This window comes from Macrobrachium rosenbergii, chromosome 19 (genome assembly GCF_040412425.1).
Source record: "Macrobrachium rosenbergii isolate ZJJX-2024 chromosome 19, ASM4041242v1, whole genome shotgun sequence".
Taxonomy (NCBI): Eukaryota; Metazoa; Arthropoda; class Malacostraca; order Decapoda; family Palaemonidae; genus Macrobrachium; species Macrobrachium rosenbergii.
In genome coordinates this window covers 848,318-869,892 of record NC_089759.1, presented here as the reverse complement: position 1 = coordinate 869,892, position 21,575 = coordinate 848,318, and the positions used below count along the sequence as shown (strand labels likewise).

The 21,575-nt window shown below is 42.5% G+C and overlaps 1 protein-coding gene across 1 annotated transcript in view; it reads right to left on the bottom strand.

The window, feature by feature from the left end:
• LOC136848545 (RNA cytidine acetyltransferase-like) overlaps positions 1-21,575 on the bottom strand; it is a 427,260-nt gene that overhangs the window by 50,108 nt on the left and 355,577 nt on the right. Inside the window, exon 18 of the mRNA XM_067120821.1 lies at positions 14,857-15,005. Coding sequence (XP_066976922.1) covers positions 14,857-15,005 — 149 coding nt within the window. The remainder of the gene's footprint in view (positions 1-14,856; positions 15,006-21,575) is intronic.

The following is a 21,575-nucleotide window of genomic DNA, read 5'->3' as shown; positions in this document are numbered from 1 at the left end:
AATAATAGCATTAAAAATAGCATTCAGCCCGGTATCTCCACAATTCCGCCATAAAAAGAAGGCAACGACGCTCAAGCTATTGTTCCTACTAGGAACTAAACAGCGAGCTAACGATATCCGCCGGAACGGATCCGGATGGTGGAACGGCGGAGAAGCAGGGGCAAAGAAAACATGGCGACTGCAACAGGTCAAGTGCCTAAACACCTTCCACGAAGCGTCATCTCAACCGAAAGGGGCAAATGAGCATTGCTCTAAAATGCCCCAAAGGGAGAGCAAAGTAGACCACGTCTGATAAAATGGGAGTGAGATAAACACGGGAAGGCGAAATAGATAATATCTATAGCCTAGCCTAACCTTCCGAAGTTAACACCTGGCCAGGTAGGCTAGGGTACGCCAGAGAGACGAACGAGAAAGGGGCACTAGCGCCAAACCAAACCTTCAGAGATTTGATGAATCAAACTGGTCAGGGAGGACGGGCAGGCACCCAAAACTCGAACGAAGGCCACCCAAGAAAACCTACCTTACCTAGGCCTAGAAGCCAGGGTAGGAAGTAAAACTGGGGCCAGCTTAGCCTACCTTCCGAGATTCGACAGAGCCGAACTGGTCAGGTAGGCTAACAGATAACACTACCAAATATCAGACGAAAGGAATATATGGATACGTAATTAAATTGAAATAATATAATAACAAAATATTTTTAAAAATGCACCTACATAAAGAACATGAAGGAAAGGCTAGGCTAGGCCTCACTTTCCACTAATCTAAAAAATAATAATAGTCGAGCGCGTCAGAACGAGCGAAAATTGAAACTATCATTATAAAAGAGGAGCATATATAAAAAATCTTCAACTGTCCAAGAGGACAGAAGATATGAGAGCATTATGAGGCTGGGACTACGGCCACGAACGAACACGAAAATGGCGGCTCCGAGCCGACCAGGCGTAAGTAATTAAACGGGACATAATTAGTCCAACCGAGTCCCAAAACAACAAAATTGAATACTCAACTTAGATGAAGATGCGTCCTGATCCATCGAAGCCATAGTGAAAATCCAGTAAGCCAAAATAAGGCAAAAAGAAGCAAAAATAACACCAACAAAAACAACGTGTGTTAACGAGAAAGCGTGCTATGAGAGGATGGTGGTTCTGGGTAGACGTAGTAGTAGCGAGCGGAGAGATCTATTTGGGTTAAGCATCTGTGGTAGTGGCTTCCACTCGCTCCTAGATGACATACCGACATCCTATAAGGATGATCGCTCCAGAGGTAGTAACTCTGGAATCCTATTAGCTGTATAGCTTTTTTCTCTGGTATATCTAGCAAATATTTATACCTAGAAATGTGTGCTATATGGGACATTTCACTCGGCGACACAGGTCGATCCCAGAAATGTGTATATATGTTCCACAGAGAAATCCGCAAATAGGTGAAGCCATGAATGCAGAACTGCGAATGAGTGGGGGTCAACTGTACAGACAGGTAGATATAGATATATCAGTAGATATATATATATATATATATATATATATATATATATATATATATATATATATATATATATATATATATATATATATATATATATATATATATATATATATATATAATCAAAGCTACAAACGTCCTTTAATATCAATTCACTCTACCTCCCGGAAATAATATATTTTCATATATGTTCGAAGGAATTTTTAGTTGATAATAAGTCCACCGTCCCGTGAGGTCGAACCAGCGATTTTGACGAGGAATCAGGACTACAGTGGCGCACTAAAAAAATCGGCCGATTTCGTTAGTGCGTCACTAGTCCTGATCTAGATCGTCCGCTGGTTTAACCTCACGGACGGTGGACTTATTATCAACTAAAATCCCCTTGTAACATATATGAAAATATATTATTTCCGAGGTAGAGTGAATTGATATTAAAGGACGTTTGTAGCTTTTTGATTAATATATGAATCACGGTGATGTGATAAATAGTCATATATATATATACATATATATATATATATATATATATATATATGTGTGTGTGTGTGTGTGTGTGTGTGTGTATGTGTATGTAATAACCACTTTTATATATATATATATATATATATATATATATATATATATATATATATATATATATTATATATATGTGTGTATGTGTGTGTGTATGTGTGTACACCAATAACCACTTTTAAAATCTCTCAATTGAGCTCTTCACAAAAAAACTAAAAATGTTTTTTCCCACATGCCAATGAAATGAGGTAAGAGTCTTTTCTCTTTTCAATAACCACCTCCAACATTACACTATGGAAATTAGCTTCCAGCTCTGGACAGAAATGGGCCTGATGACCTTAAAACTGCCCCTACACCTTAGTTTCTAAATCCTGGGGCACAGGACCCTGGGTCCCTCCAGGTGCCGACATCGTGAGATGTCCCCCCCGCAGGAAAGGAAGGCCCATCAGAACTCTTAAGGGATTGTTCCACCGCTCGCGCATATGACCTGTTCAGTTCTAAGACCAATCCTGTTACTTATACCTTCGTTAAAAGGCTCAGAAAAAAAACACAAATGTTCTGTATCCTAGCCCGGTGCCTATTCGACCCTTGCATCTTGAAAATATCCTTAGAAGCAGGCAAACGGTCCCTAACACTCTTGACCAGTCTGATATAAACTGAGCCTACACCAGGTGAGCAAGGCCATGGGTGGTCATCAACTGATGTTGACAATGCATTCACAGGTTGTGGAAAGTGAACTCGCTCGCATGAACAGGACAAGGGCTGTCCACAAACATGCCACAGCCTTCCTAGAAGCCAAAGCTTCTACAAGAGGAAGAATGGATAGCAAACATCCTCTTACTAGGCCAGGGTGATGGTGCTGCTCAAGCCCTGCCAAAATCCTGGGATCCATGACCTTTCCTAGAGAAAGAGCAAGGAAAGGGAATAAGAGCACCCTTGCTCACACTTGGCCTTGCTGACAGAGTGCAAAGCACCTTGGCCAGTCTGACTAGCCCCGCTAGCCAGGGTGGCACCGGTATTCCTGGGTCCTGGGGAACCTCATAACAGTTGCATCTGTGCTACAGTAGCAGTGCATGAGGCACTACTAGTGTAAGCCCCTTCCAGTCTACCACAGAAAAGACCAAATGCATGAAGTCCAGCCAGGCTTCTCATGGGAAAAACCAGGCTTAGCTGCGTCTTCCTCCACTTGGAAGTTTTGGAAGAGGAAGGGGAGAAGGTATGGGAAAAAGGCACACCAATACCTTTTGCCACCAGACAACCCAGTTCGAAAATCAGGTGCACTGATGGTGAACAAGTTGTGCAAGTCCCTCGCTGCAAGCTAATGGGTTGCACAAACCTTTCTTATGAGACCAAAATTCGCCGTAAAAGAGGCAGAGAGAACCACTAGTTAACTGCCCCAAGAAAACCAATTCAAGACCAAGCACACTGAAAGCGAACAAGCCACACACCCGGATTGCACTAACTCCTCTTTGTGCGAACCCTTACTGCATTTAGCCCTGGATCAACAGAGAGAACACTACAACCCTCTTGCCACCCAATAAACCCCACCCATAGGCCAGGCAAACAGGATGCAAACAAAGCATGCAAATGGGTCTTTAAACCACATCTCTGTGCAAGCCTGATGAGTTATACGAGTAGTGAGAAAAGTTGCAGCACTAACCTGCTATCCCGGCCTTGTGGCCCTAGATAAACAGAGAGAACATTACTAGCCTGTTGCTACCCACAGCTCAATCCGCAGACCGGGTAATAGGTTACTCGACTCCCTCTCTGTGCAAGCCTCAAGAGCTGCAGTGAGGGGAGTAGTTGCGCTCCCTTGTCACCATGGCCACATAGTCCTGGATAGAGAGAGAGAACATTATTAACCCTTGTTCCTGTAAACCCAACCAGTAGAGTGATAACAGGAAGTGAACAAACCGGGCAACTGGGCCACATAAACCTTTCTCAACTCTGGGGTGTCAAGAAAGAAAGGTAACTTGACTCATTGCAAGCTCAAACGCTTGAAGACAGATGAGGTGAAAGAGAACCTGAGTCTAGGGGGAGTCTAGGAGGGTCTGCCCTAGCATCCATTCAGACAAAGCTGCATTCTGCCTCAACAAGGTGGATTGCTGATAAGTGCCACTTCCTTGCCTGAGCCACCCATACGATAGACATCATGACTAGGTCGAGACGGGCTGAGAGGGACCCTAACCTCTTGCTTCAATTTTCTGAGAGAAAGGATTAGCTCCAGGAAACTTATGCGACGCCTCCCTAAAACAGGTAACCGTTTTCCTATCATCTAATGATCCTCGTAGTGGCTCACCAACCTGCCAAGGAGGCATCTTGTTTATTTCTACCAACATGAACCGTGGAGCCAGTTTGACCTGTTTTGCAGAGTTCCCTTTCAGGACCATGGATGGAATACCTTCCTAACTACCTAACTTCAAGGGTGGAGACAATCACAAAGTTTGTTCCATGCATGCAAGAGCCAGACTCTGCCTTTCCTTAATTCGCTGACTGGGGATTGGATCTACTCTAAAGTGAACTATAAATGGCTCAGAATTCATTGCAAATGTCGTTAGGAAAACCTGGATTGGGTAAGAAACCTTTGCAGATCCTTCCTTATTCTGGTTTGAGTCTGGCTGGGAAGACAACTAACCACAGCTTTTTTCTAGTTGGTGTGCTATATACCTGACTGTCTCAATACACTGAAGTGCCGTGGCTTCGACAGCTACACAATATTGATAAGTTCATTTATTTTATAAATACTTAGTTTTATGTTTTTTTTTTCAAGTTGACTGATAATACTTAATAAGCTTAAGTTGACATACCAGAAAACTCTAAAACTTGAACAGGTTAGTAAGTAACGTATACAGTATAAACTGCCCATCCGTGTGTTTCTATACTTAACTTTTTTTTTGTAGAAACTTTCTTGGCAGTATTTGATCACAAGGATTTGATTTAATGGACGGAGGCTTATGCAACAAATTTTTTAATGTCAAAAGAAAAGCTATGCACCACAATGAGAAATATTATAAATAGGAACAACAATTTATTTTACAGCTACACTTGCCAAAACACCTTATAAATGCTACATCCCAAACAGAAAAAAAATAAAAAAAGAACAAAGATTAAAATCCATGCAATACAAAAATAAAACACAAGAAAAAATCTTAATTAGCACCACCTGAAAAAATTTGGTATATTACCATCTGTAAAAGTACTGCACAAAAATGGCATGAATATTTAATTTGGACAGTCTTGCTATAGTAAGATTTACCACAACAGGATTGAATCTTTGTGACAACAAATATTTTTTTTAAAGGTATTTTTGTGTACTTACTCTTTTAACCAAGTATATTTCATAAACTTCATTCAGAGTTCTGATTACTGTTAAGCAAAGGTAACCTTCCTCTGGGGTTAGGGTAGGCTTATGAAAAATGTAACTTTCAGCCTCCAGGATGCATGGTAAATATCTGAAAATTATTTCACAAAAATATGGTATGCATCAGACAAAGATCCCTGTCTAGGGTTGACAAGGGCAATAGCAGTGCTTATCTGGCAGATCTGTGCAAGTTCTCTGAGGCACCTTAAAGAAAAGTGAGGGATGGCAAGGAAATATATATAATACAATAATACAATAATCACACGCAGACCATCACTTGCACCCACAACACAAAGGCAGTAGTGGAGTAACTGAGGTTAACACATTCATGGCAAATACAAAGTAAATAATTATGAAAACCTTAGCCTTGAAACTGAAGCAAACAATATAAAAAATATTAATACAATAATCGTAATAAAATAAATGTCTACCAAATAAAAACCACAGCAAAGGTCACCATCTGCAGCTCATTAGCTTTTATGAGAAGTCTAGAATAAAAAGATGAAAAAGTTACAAAAGTTAAGAAAATCTACACTCACTTTTTGCATGCAACAAGGAATAAAATAAACCTAAATTATCATGTACATACTAAAAGCCTAAAGTAAGCTCTTCTTACAATGAACTCGAAACTGTTACCTATTTCAGCACTAAACCTAATTTACAGACATGAAAACCACAGATATACCTGAAACTCTAAAAGGTACAGTGGCACTAATGCTGACATAGCTGAAAAAAATGTGTACCCATAGAACATTAAAGATAATGAAAGAAAGGCACTTGAAAACTTGAAGATGGTAACTCTGCAGAACAGAATTCTTCCTAGCTGTTCACAGCTCTGCACATACAAAAATGAGGTGGGCTCCAGGTATGATTGCACTAAGCTACCACTCTTCAATCTGTACGACAAAAGAACGCAGTCTGGATATTCAAAGCCCACACGTGGACATACAGGAGGGATGAGATTATCCTTTAACAAAATGAAATCCAAGAGCTCTAGGTCATTTTAACTTATTCACAAATGACCGTTAGAGTGAGAAGATTCTTCTGATTACTGTACTGAATAGCACTGCAGAATATTAGAGGACTAACACTGTGACATAATTATGATTAAATGACCTGGCAAAACAGTTCCTTGTAACTATGATAAACTTGATGGAAAGAATACCAGGAGTCTGACTTCACACGATAACTCCCTTGGATTTAGTGCTCATTTTAAATGAAACCATTCTTATCACCATCTACTGGGTTAAGAAATCTCTACTGGGTTAAGAAATGTCTCTCTCTCTCCCTCTCTCTCTCTCTCTCTTTCTGCCATACTTTCCATCTGACCCATGTTTTCATCTCTACCCTTCTCCAATGATCTGAATTTCCCCCCCTTGCTTGTATGCCAATTCCCCACCAATTACTTCTCTAATTTATCCTTCCACCTTGTAATCATATGTCAAAATATCAATCTGTTATCCAAGTCTATTGTCCATCCCCTGGGAACCTTATTTCTCAGTTACTTTTTCACATGAAACATGATCTAACCAATTCATTCCAGCAGTAAATCTCGAAAGTTTACATCTTTACATAATTCTCCCAATTTCCACTGTAAGTACCTCTATCACTGCTACACTGATACACACTTACTCTGCCAGTAGTCCAACAATCTTTTCCCAACTATCCATGTTGCTGCTCCTCTTTTTCCTTGCTATCTTTTCAATACCAGCTCAAAATCTAGTATGTCACCAAGATAACAAAATGTTTTGCCTTCTACAAGGTCTGGCCTCCCACAATAATATAAGCCTCATCCATTTCTTCAGCATTATATACACTTGGATCCTATATGCCTTAAAAATTCCTTACTCCTCCTTTTACATTTTGTAAATTGGGGCATCATTTATTTGCAGTACATAGTACTGAATTCACCATTCCTTCCCAACTGCATCCACACTGAAACGGTTCTTGCCTTATGATATAAAAAAATTATATTTTTATGATAAAATAAAGTTTGTTCATACTTACCTGGCAGATATATATATAGCTGTATTCTCCGAAAGGGACCGACAGAAATTCAAAAACTTACGGCACATGCAGATGGGCCAGGTGGTTAGTACCCATTCCCGCCGCTGGGAGGCGGGTATCAGGAACCATTCCCATTTTCTATTCAGATTTTCTAGAAACTAGAACTACTGTCTCCTGAGGGGAGGAGGGCAGGTACAATGATTATATATATCTGCCAGGTAAGTATGAACAAACTTTATTTTATCATAAAAATATCATTTTGTTCATGACACTTACCTGACAGATATATATAGCTGAATCCCACCATTGGAGGTGGGAAGAGACAGAACAGGATTTAGGAAACAAACCTATGTAGGCGATTGACGCCTTGGTTCCTTACCTGTTAGCATTGCTGACTTCGTGATTACTGTCACCCAAGTCTGCTTCTGCTTTACTAGAGAACTCCAGCGAGGTAGAGACCTATAAAGCTTGTGAAATCTAGATGATCTGTCAACGGGGGCGAGACCACAATGTGACTAGACCATATGACCTTACTTTGAGGGTAAGCGACAAACTAAACAACCACCTGACCAAGCCTAGTTACGTCAATAAAGATTAACATAAACTAAGGTCTGGGGCGACCACCACTGGTGGAGACCCAACAACCATAAAAAACAACACATAAAGTATTTAAAAAACACACAAAAACAAAACTAAAGGAGAGGATGAGAGTTGCTTTCTGTTCCCAAGATCGTATTTGCGGAAACGTAAGGCCCCAGCGCACAGCAATTCTCATAGGACGTTTTCACTTCTGTGAGATAATGAGAAGCAAAGACAGAATTGCTTCGCCAAAAAGTGGCACCCAGAATGTCATTGAGAGACTGGTTTTTCTGGAAGGCCACTGAGGTAGCAATGGCTCTCACTTCGTGAGCCTTGACCTTCAAAGTTCTCAAATCCTTGTCTAGCACACTGGAATGGGCGTCTATGATGGTGCTCAGAAAGAAAAAGGACACCAGGGCATTTTTCGAGAGAGGTATATCAGGCCTCTTAACCGAGCACCAAAGATTGCTAGAAGGACCTCTACAATCCTGGGTCCTCTGCAAATAAAATTTCAGAGCCCTGACAGGACACAGGGTTCTCTCAGGTTCTTGTCCAGTGATGTTCGTCAAGCCCTTAATTTCGAAGGACCTGGGCCAAGGGGAAGACGGGTTTTCATTCTTGGCAAGAAACATAGGGCTCAGAGAACAGACAGCATCAGGGCCTCTGAAACCTATAATCTTGCTGATCGCTTGAAGTTCACTAACTCTCTTCGCGTCGCCAGAGCAGTTAGGAAAATAGCTTTCTTGGTTACATCTTTGAAGGAAGCAGAATGTAAAGGTTCAAATCTCTTGGACATCAGGAATTTTAGAACGACATCTAAATTCCACTTAAGGTAACTTAGGGAGGCTACCTTAGACGTCTCAAAAGACCTAAGAAGATCATGAAGGTCTTTATTGTCCGATAAGTCAAGGCCTCTATGCCTAAAGACCGTTGACAGCATACTCCTATAGCCTTTGATGGTAGGGACTGCCAGCTTCAAATCCTTTCTCAAATAAAAAGGAAGTCCGCTATCTGGGACAGAGAGGTTGTGGTAGAGGAAATTCCCTTAAGTTTACACCACTTCCTAAAAATGACCCACTTAGACTGGTACACTGCGCTGGAAGAGGCTCTCCTGGCGTTAGCGATCGCCTTAGCCACTGGTTTAGAAAACCTCTCGCTCTGAGCAACTTCTCGATAGTCTGTATGCAGTCAGACTCAGAGCGGGGAAGGTTTTGTGGTACCTCTCGAAGTGGGGTTGTTTGAGAAGATCTGTTCTCAAAGGAAGCGTTCTTGGAAAATCCACCACGAGAGACATGACCTCTGGGAACCACTCCACTGAAGGCCAAAAGGGGGCGATTAAAGTCATTCTCGTCCCTTCTGAGGCTACAAACTTCCTGACGACTTCCCCCAGAATCTTGAATGGGGGAAAGGCATACAGATCTAGACCCTTCCAGTCCCAGAGAAAGGCATCTATTACTAGGGCTCCCAGGTCGAGAACGGGAGAGCAGTAAAGGGGCAGCCTTGTGGTCCTTGAAGTTGCAAAAATGTCCACCAGGGGACGTCCCCAAAGCTTCCAAAGTTCCTGACACACCTCGGCGTTCAGAGTCCATTCTGTTGGCAGAAGCTGATGCTGCCGACTGAGAAGGTCCGCGCACATTCTCGACCCCTGCTACAAAACGAGTGAGAATTGTCACCCGACGAGAATGTGCCCACAGCAGGATCTCCTTGGCGATCAAGAACAGGGACCGAGAATGAGTACCTCCCTGTTTCTTGAGGTACGCCAGGGCCGTGGTGTTGTCTGAGTTGACTTGAATTACCCGGCCTGTAACTTGATCTTCGAAGAACTGAAGAGCCAAGAAGATCGCTTTCAGTTCTTTTAGATTTGTGTGCCAGGACACCTGTTCCCCTTTCCAGGTGCCTGACACTTCCTCCCCCCCTAGTGTTGCTCCCCATCCCGACATGGACGAGTCGGAAAACAACACTAGGTCGGGGGTTCTGAAGAGAGAGAGACCCCTTCTGCCAACTTTTAAGGGATCGAGCCACCACCGAAGATGGTCCTTGACAGAGAGAGATCCTGAGAGACTCCTCCAAATCCTCCTTGTTCTTCCAGTTGTCCGCAAGAAAGAACTGTAGGGGTCTGAGATGCAACCTCCCCAGGGAAACAAACTTCTCCAGTGATGAAATGGTCCCCAGCAGACTCATCCATTCCCTCACCGAGCATGTTTCTTTCCCCAGGAAGGCCGAAACTTTTACGAAGCAGTGCTGCTGACGTTCCTGGGATGGAAAGGCTCGAAAAACCGCTGAATCCATCTGAATCCCCAGATAAAGAATGGACTGAGAGGGGATCAGATGCGACTTCTCTAAATTCACAAGAAGTCCCAGGGACTTTGTCAGCTTCAAAGTTGAATGTAAGTCCTCCAGACACCTTTGTTCCGATGTGGCTCGGATGAGCCAGTCGGCCCAGATAGAGCGAGATCCTTATACCGGCAAGATGAAGCCACCGGCAACGTTCCTCATCAGGACTGTGAACAGCATAGGAGCTGTACTCAGTCCGAAACAGAGAGCTCTGAACTGGTACACTCTTCCCCCCAGGACAAATCTCAAATACTTTCTCGACTGAGGATGAATGGGGACATGAAAATAAGCGTCCTGGAGGTTGAGAGAGACCATCCAATCGCCTGGTCGCAGCGCATTGATAACAGACTGGGGCGTTTCCATTTTGAACTTTTCTTTGACGACAAAATTGTTCAGTCTGCTGACGCCCAGGACTGGTCTCCACCCCCTGACTGTTTTGGAACTAGAAGAGACGATTGTAAAAACCTGGAGACTCCAGATCCAGGACTCGCTCTATGGCCCTCTTCTCGATCATTTCTTCCAGCAGATCTAAAAGGATCTGTTGCTTCTCGGACGGTAAGATGGCGACAGATCTCTGGGAGTTGAGGACAGGGGGTTTTTGAGGAACGGGATCCTGTAACCTTTCTTGATTACACTGAGGACCAGGAATCCGCCCTCTTACTTTCCAGGCTTCCGAAAACAGGAGAAGCCTGGCTCCTACTGGTGTCTGGAGGTGGAGAAAGTCACTTCTTGCCCCTTTGGGAAGAAGGGGCTCCACCTCTGAGAGACCTCTTCCTCGCGAAAAGGGTCTAGAGGAGGAAGATCTCCCACGAAAGGGCTTCTGTCTCTTCGAGGGAAGTCCTTTGGGATGACGTGGGAAGGGACACTAGGACGTCTAGAAGACTGAGCAAGGAGATCCTGAGTAGCCTTCTCCTTAAGGCTGGAGGCGAGATCCTTGACAAGCGGCTGGGGAAGAGATGGCTGACAGAGGGGCAAAAGTAACTCAGCCCTCTGAACAGGAGAAACTGACTTGGCAGCAAAATTGCAGTACAAAGCCCTCTTCTTTAGGAGGGTTGTACCAAAATGAAGCCAGTTCATCTGCGCCATCCCTGACGGCCTTGTCCATGCAAGACAGTACACTGGACAGCTCCCCAGAGAAATAGAATCTGGACTACGAGTCCTTAAGTCCAAGGCCCCCCAAGCACCAGTCCAGAAAGTTAAAAACCTCCATAGACTTGAAAAAGGCCTTTCAGATGGTGGTCGGTCTCAGAAAGAGTCCAGGACACTTTCGCGAAGAAAGAAGAGACCTCCTTGAAGCATCAACGAGGCTCGCAAAGTCGCCTTGAGAGGAAGAAGGAACTCTTGAGCCAATTTCCTCTCCTGTCTCATACCACATTCCAGCTTTCCACACAATCTAGACGGGGTAGAGCGAAGGAAGATTTTCCTTGAGACTTCCTATCTTCCATCCAAGAGTTGACTCTCTTGAGAGCTTTTCTAGTAGCCAGAGAAGTCTTCATTTGTAGGAACCAGGCGATTTCCTCAAGAGGAAGCTAACTGCGAAGGAGGGGAAAGAGGAGCAGTAGGCTGAAATTTATCTGGAAAAAGTTCTTTCAGCATGCTAGCCAAAACCCGGTAGTCGGAGAAAGACGACAGAGGGGGCTGCTCCTGTTCTGCAGAGTCCGACTCCTGAGACAAACCAGCCTCTTCGATAGGAGCGACAGGAGAGTCTTCGGGGCCAGAGGGAGACTAAGACCTTGGGTCCACCGGCCCAGAGACCTCTTCTCGTGGGAAGAAGCAGCAGAAAAATCCGGAACAACTCGACAGAAGCGTCCTGCCGGCGGCCCTGACGAGCGCCCTGACGAGCGCCCTGACAAGCCGCCCTGCTTCACAAGCAGCCGTGCGTCCTGAAGAGCGCCCTGTCTCACAAGCTGCCGGCGCCCTGACGAGAGTCCTGACGAGCGACCGCAGAGCTTCTTGATGAGAGTCCTGAAGAGCGCCGTGCAGAGATCGGGAATAAAGAGAAGCGTCCTGGGAGCGCCCCTGCGAACGCCAAAACGAGAGCGAGAAGCAGGGAGGAGAGTCAAGAAGAGCGTCTTGGCGCGAACTCTTACTAGCGGCAAGCCGAGCCTGCAAGAGGAGCGCCCTGATCAACCAGCGCGTCACGACGGGGCAAGGAGAGCTGATGATCCTCAAGAACGATAAGGGCGACTACGAAACCGCAGGGGAGAGAGATGAACGAAGAGAAGGAGAGGGAGACCTCTTAGATCTCTTAACTGGCAGCGACAAATCCCACCGGCGCCTACGAGGCTCCTTCTCCTTAGCAGCAAGAAGGGAAGCTAACTGCCGCTGCATATCCTGGATAAGACGCTTCGAAGGAGAGGAAGCCCTCTCAGGAGAAGGGCTGCTCTTATGAGAAGAAGAGGGGGAAGGAGACGTCCTCCTCCTTCTACCAAGGGCGACAGGAGCTCTCTTCTTGGTGCGGCTGGGACGTTCAGCAACGTCCTCCTCCGAAGAAGTCCTGGTCCTCTTCTGCGGCGGCAAATCTCGCAGCCAGTCGGGAGAAGATTCCAAAGCATGAGAAAGAGGAGAAGAAGCGTCCTCTTCAACGCGGCTCCTCTTGAACGGACGAGTCCAACCGAGAACGCCATTAAGTGGGAGGGCGCCGGAGGACGAGAAGCAATCTTAAGGATCCGTGCGCGAGCACGATCCTTGGCAGCCTGGGAGACGTCAACAAGGCCTGCCGAAGGGACGCCAGATCGGTGGGGGGTCCCCGTAACCCTCTTGCGGCTTTCGACATGCCCATTCCCTAAGTCCTGGGAGTTCGGCAGAGGTCCAGGCCTAGAGGCATTATAGGGCCGTCCTGACGCCCCCCCCACAACACTGGGGGGATCACTACACTTCACTGCACTTTGATCGCCAACACCTTAGACTCCAAAGTACGAATGGAGTTTAAAATCTGCAAAGGGCATTACCTTCCGCAGACGCAATCACTGGGTTCAAGGCGACTCTACAGGGAAAGGAGCAGCATTAGTAGGATTAACAGGAGATAAATTAATACCTGACTCCCACCTACAGACACACTCCTGGAGGAAGACCTCCTTACACGATCACGCTCTAGCTTGCGAACGTAAGAATCGTAAGCCTTCCAATCAGAATCAGGCAACGATTCACACTCCTTGCAGCGATCATCCAACATACAGACATGCCCTCTACATCTCATGCATACTGTGTGAGGGTCACTGAAGCTTTCGGTAACCTCACCTTACACTCCTTCACAACACACACCCTGAAACTAGCAGAACTAGAACCAGACATCTTGTTCAAGAAATAGCCAAAAACAAAATCAAATCAGTCCAAAGAAGCGTATGCCTATCCACAAAGCCAAAGTCAAAAACCAAAAGACAATCAGAATACTCAGTGGAAAAGTTTACGAAATCAATGGCGGAGGTATTGACAACAGGTGTTGACAATACCGGTGACAGAGAAAATCTGAATAGAAAATGGGAATGGTTCCTGATACCCGTCTCCCAGCGGCGGGAATGGGTACTAACCACCTGGCCCATCTGCGTGTGCCGTAAGTTTTTGAATTTCTGTCGGTCCCTTTCGGAGAATACAGCTATATATATATCTGTCAGGTAAGTGTCATGAACAAATGTACTTTTTTTTATAGTTCACATCAAGAATCTTACGGTGTATCAATAACTTGAAATATTAAAATATTACCATTTATCAAAAAAAAAGTTTTTATAAATTATAATCAAACTATTAAATCAATCAAAATAATTTTTTTTTTAAATGGAAGAATGCAGTTAAATCCACTATAAGGAAGCTTATAATGAAGTACCATAAATACACCTGCACTGAAATATGTCAAAATCTGATGACAAATATAGGACTATCTAAGGTATTTAACCAAGCCCACTGAATCATAAAGATAATCACAGAGGTAGACCAGGTCAATTAGCATAGCTGCCCCTGTAATCTGCATCATTTACATTATCTTTCAAGAGTACAAGGGCACAATTACCACTACCACCCACCAAATACTCTGCTTCATTTAATTTTAACCATAGGAAGCTATTGTTCCCTTCAATAGATATCAGTGACAGCTTTCTTCTCATCTTCATTCTAGGTTGGAATTGCTGTTTTTTAAGAGCCTCTTCCAGCTGTTTCTTGTCGTGAACAGCTCATTTTATCATTGGTTTCTGGCAGATGTTTTACTAATGGATGCCCTTCCTGACTCCACCTCTCCCTATTTATCTGGGCTTGAGACCATCACTGAGTTGGGCTGGCCTGCCCGCTAGTGGCTGGGCTAAATACATATCAATGACAATAATAAAAAAAAAAAGCAATAAAAAAATCATGGAGCTACATAGACTCAGGTCTATGCCAAAATATAATCAATTGTTCGAACAAACATTTGTAAAAACCTATTTATCAGGTTTAATATAATCCTCCTGTCAGGAACAGAGACAGACAACCACACCAAAATCACAACTGCCTTGATAAAGGTGCAGTTCCACAAGAAATTTACCTGCAAACAAAGGGTAAAACAGTTTGAACAGTACAATTACTTTTGATCATAGTTCTACTGTACTCACTTTTTAATGGTGACAAATTCTGACGAATTTTGTATAGCAGCCTCCCATGTTGCATCATCTCCCTGAATAGCAAATTTTCTGAGGTCTCCCAGATGGTGTAAACTTGTCTTTGAAAACTGTTGACTTCTTTTGGTACTTATTCCATAGTCCTATAAATCCATAAACAGGTTAGTTGCCATATATTTGTATAAAAAGTGAAAAAAAGCTTACAAAAAATATTCTCGAATATAGCTTTCTAAATGCCAAATGGGTGGTGGTCAATTATGTCTGAGGATATTTTTGGCCACAATAGTTACTAACCTGAGGAAAAGGGTTTGAAAGACCCCTGTATGTATGTATGAATTTTTTACCACAAGTATCTTTTTACAAGACTGTTCAGTACAAATTTAACAGAACACATTTTCCCCATCATTGGTGAATCTGAGCCCACAACCTTTGCTTCACAAGGGCAACACTGTTGTTTTGTACCACTACTTCAGCAACAAGGGTAAGTGATACCACATTTCGGAAAAATATTCATTCATAATGAATGCAACAATGTACTGGACACAAAAACCAGCACGAAAATGTGCGTAATGCTAAACAAGCAGCCACAAGACAATAAAATGAGCACCAAGCAAACTAAAGTATCCAAATTCCAGTTGAAGTGAATGCACCATGTATCCCATGAGGGATTTAAATATAAATGATGACCTTTAATGAGAAAGAAAAGTTATGAAAAATAATTGTTAATAATAAAATATGGAGTTCTTATTGCAAAATATAATCCAGTAAATTAGAAGCTACTTGCTATTACTGTCATATCCCAGACACACCTTAAATATCCCAGTAAATATTTATTTGTTCATCCTTGTACACCAACCATCAATTCCTTACCACTACTAGATTAAAGGTGACCTTGTATGCCACATCAGTCATTACTGGTCCCATTATTCAGAACTTACATTTTTTTCTGGAAGCACATTCTCACTTTTCTGACTCATTAGCATTTGTTTCTGTGTTCGCTTCTCTGGGGTAACTGTATCAGCTTGAAAGTATTTCTAGTTCTAATTCCACTTACCTTTTACCACTTTCTTCTCTTACATTCATCTCCACATTTTTCATTAAAACTAGCATAGCATCACAATTTCAATTCAGCAATTTGAACTGTTGAAACTACTTCTGTGGCCCTAACAAGACTCCAAATAATGGGGGTGATCTGCATCACAATATCCATTATCATTATCACAGTACTGATCCTGTATAATTGCTTTATGCAATAGTACATTTCTGTAAAGTTTCAAGATACACTGATACCATTCTCAAAGGCTAACCTGAACTGTGTTCTAGAATTATCTGCTTCCTCTTACACTGATGCAAAACTTCCTCTGCCTTTCCACAAATGTACTGACTAATGACCCTGGGTCACACACACACAGTCTGTTTGCACAGGATGGAGAAGTGATGTATGCGTGCAACATTAGTGAGCCTGAATAAGTTTTCAATACTGTATTTAGAAAAAATTGTTGAGAATTTTTTATTGTACTCTAAGACAATGGTGCTAAAGCCCTGTTTCTTTACTGACATGTTTTGCTTAGACTGCAAATTTGAAAAATTACTTCCAAAGATGGTGGGGATGCTATCCAACAAAGCACCTTCCACTAGTCTCTAAATTTTCTTTTCCTTACTTTTGCTTTTCTTTTGGTACCTTGTATTTTAAAAATCCATTTGATGATTTACCAACCAACAATATACTGCAATAACACTCCTCACTCCTTACAACATTTTCAGTAATCTATTCTATGCTCCCCTAAGCTGTTTTTGACATCTCTTCTTGTTTCCCTGACACAAGACAGTAATTTTTGCAAGGCCTGATCTATACTCTAGGAACAAGTTTTTCATTTATAGTGGGTTTCATTTTATTTAAACATAGCTTCCTCCTATGGCTACCATTATGTGCAAAAACAACCTTCTAAGGCTATCATTATATGCAAAAACAAGCTTACAGATGGCACTGGTTAACCACTGGCAAACCTTTTCAACATAAAGGATTTAGAGAAAAAAGTTTGACAATGGAAAAACCTATTTTTGGTAGCCCCTGTAAATCCTCAGGGGAATCACTCTTATGGTCCTACCACAGCTTTATATGACAGACCATCCAGTATCAAAGAATTCTCTCAGAGTTGGTCTTGGCCAGAGTAGTAATCAAGTATAAAGGGACTAAGGTAAAGAGGGCTTTTTCTTGCCTACAGCTATTACCTGGTTTTCCTTGCATCCTTCTCACGCAGATGTGGCAATGGAGTATGAATCAACAAAATGCCCATTACTCACCAGGTCTGTGAAAGTAAATCCTGCAACAAATTCACATGCCTTTTTTTGGCAGGGAAAGCCGAGGCATTTGATGACTCACAGCAGCCACCAAAAAGAAGTTTTTCCTGCATCAAAAGTTCCTTTTACACTGTTCATCCTCAAAGGAGCCTACAAAAGAATTTGACAGGCAACATAATGGATTAAGTGATCCTAAAGACCCAGATAAAAAAATGGTCCATGGTAAAGTCACATAAGATTTTACCTACATTCTTTTATTTAGGATACCCATTAGGGTTTAAAAAAGGATACAAAAAGACAAGAAACAATATGTGAGTTATTATATGTTTCTAAAGTGGTTACCTAATTATGCCAGACAGGGATATAGAATCATTATGTCCCCATCACAGCATGTCACAGAAATACCATGGCATAAAGAGGGCTCTTTGCTTTGCAACTAGGTGCCTATGGCGCCAATACCAAAGAATATATAAACTGTGTTGTTAAACTTGTTTGCTTTCATGGAAACAGTGTTTGAGAAACACAGCCTCTGATGACCACCTTGTAAACTGGGAGGATTCTTCGAAAGAAATGCCTCCAACAAAAGCTTGATGCGCCTCTTATGACAAAATAGTAAACTTAGAGACTTCTTTGAAATAAATGCCTTTAACAAAAGGTGGGATGCACCTCTGATGATCAAATAGTAAACTTGAAGACTTCTTTGAAAGAAATGCCAAAAACATAAGCATGGGGGTGAGCCTCTGAGGACCGCATTGTAAACTTTGAGACTTCTTTGAAAGAAATGCCTAAAACGAAACTTGGGATGCACCTCTGATGAGCAAATTGCAAGCTTGCAAACTTCTTTCAAAGAAATGCCTCCAATAAAAGCTAGGATGCACCTCTGATGACCACATGGTAAACTTGGAACTTCTTTCAAAGAAATGCCTCCAACAAAAGCTGTGGATGCACCTCTTACGACCACAGTGTAAACTTGGAGCTTTCTTTGAAAGAAATGCCTCCAACAAGAAATGGGGATGCACCACTGTTGAACACATAGTAAAGTTGGAGACTTCATTGAAAGATATGCCTCCAACAAAGATGGGACTGCACCTCTGATGACCACATTGTAAACTTTGAGGCTTCTTTGAAAGAAATGCCTCCAACAAAAGCTGGGTATGAAACCTCTGATGACCACATTGTAAACTTGGAGACTTCTTTGAAAGAAATGCCTCCAACAAAAGCTGGTTATGCACCTCTGATGACCACATTGTAAACCTGGAGACTTCTTTGAAAGAAATGCCTCCAACAAAAGCTGGTTATGCACCTCTGATGACCACATTGTAAACTTGAAGACTTCTTTGAAAGAAATGCCTCCAACAAAAGCTGGGTATGCACCTCTGATGTCCACAATGTAAACTTGGAGATTTCTTTGAAACAAATGCCTCCAACAAAATCTGGGGATGCACCTCTGATGACCACATTGTAAACTTGGAGAATTCTTTGAAAGAAATGCCTCCAACAAAAGCTGGGGATGCACCTCTGATGACCACATTGTAAACATGGAGATTTCTTTGAAAGAAAAGCCTCCAACAAAATCTGGGGATGCACCTCTGATGACCACATTGTAAACTTGGAGAATTCTTTGAAAGAAAAGCCTCCAACAAAAGCTGGGGATGCATCTCTGATGACCACATAGCAAACATGGAGATTTCTTTGAAATAAAAGCCTCCAACAAATGCTGGGGATGCACCTCTGATGACCATATTGTAAACTTGGAGAATTCTTTGAAAGAAAAGCCTCCAACAAATGCTGGGGATGCACCTCTGATGACCACATTGTAAACTTGGAGAATTCTTTGAAAGAAAAGCCTCCAACAAAATCTGGGGATGCACCTCTGATGACCACATTGTAAACTTGGAGAATTCTTTGAAAGAAAAGCCTCCAACAAAATCTGGGGATGCACCTCTGATGACCACATTGTAAACTTGGAGAATTCTTGGATTTTTGAAAGAAAAGCCTCCAACAAAAGCTGGGGATGCACCTCTGATGACCACATTGTAAACTTGGAGAATTCTTTGAAAGAAAAGCCTCCAACAAAATCTGGGGATGCACCTCTGATGACCACATTGTAAACTTGGAGAATTCTTTGAAAGAAAAGCCTCCAACAAAAGCTGGGGATGCACCTCTGATGACCACATTGTAAACTTGGAGAATTCTTTGAAAGAAAAGCCTCCAACAAAATCTGGGGATGCACCTCTGATGACCACATTGTAAACTTGGAGAATTCTTTGAAAGAAAAGCCTCCAACAAAATCTGGGGATGCACCTCTGATGACCATATTGTAAACTTGGAGAATTCTTTGAAAGAAAAGCCTCCAACAAAATCTGGGGATGCACCTCTGATGACCACATTGTAAACTTGGAGAATTCTTTGAAAGAAAAGCCTCCAACAAAATCTGGGGATGCACCTCTGATGACCACATTGTAAACTTGGAGAATTCTTTGAAAGAAAAGCCTCCAACAAAAGCTGGGGATGCATCTCTGATGACCATATTGTAAACTTGGAGAATTCTTTGAAAGAAAAGCCTCCAACAAAATCTGGGGATGCACCTCTGATGACCACATTGTAAACTTGGAGAATTCTTTGAAAGAAAAGCCTCCAACAAAATCTGGGGATGCACCTCTGATGACCACATTGTCAACTTGGAGAATTCTTTGAAAGAAAAGCCTCCAACAAAATCTGGGGATGCACCTCTGATGACCACATTGTAAACTTGGAGAATTCTTTGAAAGAAAAGCCTCCAACAAAATCTGGGGATGCACCTCTGATGACCACATTGTAAACTTGGAGAATTCTTTGAAAGAAAAGCCTCCAACAAAATCTGGGGATGCACCTCTGATGACCACATTGTAAACTTGGAGAATTCTTTGAAAGAAAAGCCTCCAACAAAATCTGGGGATGCACCTCTGATGACCACATTGTAAACTTGGAGAATTCTTTGAAATAAAAGCCTCCAACAAAAGCTGGGGATGCACCTCTGATGACCACATTGTAAACTTGGAGAATTCTTTGAAAGAAAAGCCTCCAACAAAATCTGGGGATGCACCTCTGATGACCACATTGTAAACTTGGAGATTTCTTTGAAAGAAAAGCCTCCAACAAAAGCTGGGGATGCACCTCTGATGACCACATTGTAAACTTGGAGAATTCTTTGAAAGAAATGCCTCCAACAAAAGTTTGGGATGCACCTCTGATGACCACATTGTAAACTTGGAGAATTCTTTGAAAGAAAAGCCTCCAACAAAAGTTGGGGATGCACCTCTGATGACCACATTGTAAACTTGGAGAATTCTTTGAAAGAAAAGCCTCCAACAAAAGTTGGGGATGCACCTCTGATGACCACATTGTAAACTTGGAGAGTTCTTTGAAAGAAAAGCCTCCAACAAAAGTTGGGGATGCACCTCTGTTGTCCACATTGTAAACTTGGAGAATTCTTTAAAAGAAAAGCCTCCAATAAAAGCTAGGGATCCACGTCTGATGACCGCATTGTAAACTTGGAGACTTCTTTGAAAGAAAAGCCTCCAACAAAAGTTGGGGATGCACCTCTGATGACGACATTGTAAACATTGTAAACTTGGAGAATTCTTTGAAAGAAATGTCTCCAACAAGAGTTGGGGATGCACCTCTAATGGCCGCAGTGTAAATTTGGAGACTCCTTTGAAAGAAATGCCTCCAACAAAAGTTGGGGATACACCTCTGATGACCACATTGTAAACTTGGAGAATTCTTTGAAAGAAATGCCTCCAATAAAAGATGGGGATGCAAACCTGATGACCACGTTGTAAACTTGGAGACTTCTTTGAAAGAAAAGCCTCCAACAAAAGATGGGGCTGCACCTCTTACGACCACACTGTAAACTTGGAGTTTTCTTTGAAAGAATTGCCTCCAACAAAGGCCTGGGCTGCACCTCTGATTACCACATTATACACTAAGAGGTTTCTTAGAAAGAAATGCCTCCAACAAAAGCTGGGATGCACTTCTGATGAACACATTGCAAACTTGGAGACATCTTTGAAAAAGATGCCTCCAATAAAAGCTAGAGATTCACCTCTGATGACAACATTGTAAACTTGGAGATTTCTTTGAAACAAATGCCTCCAACAAAAGCTGAGTTAAGTATACCTTAGTTTTACCAGACCACTGAGCTGATTAACAGCTCCCCTAGGGCTGGCCCAAAGGATTAGACTTATTTTACGTGGCTAAGAACCAACTGGTTACGTAGCAACGGGACCTACAGCTTATTGTGGATTCCGAACCACATTATGACGAGAAATGAATTTCTATCACCAGAAATAAATTCCTCTAATTCTTCACTGGCCGGTCGGAGAGTCGAACACTGGGCCAACAACATGCTAGCCAAGAGACAAAAGCTG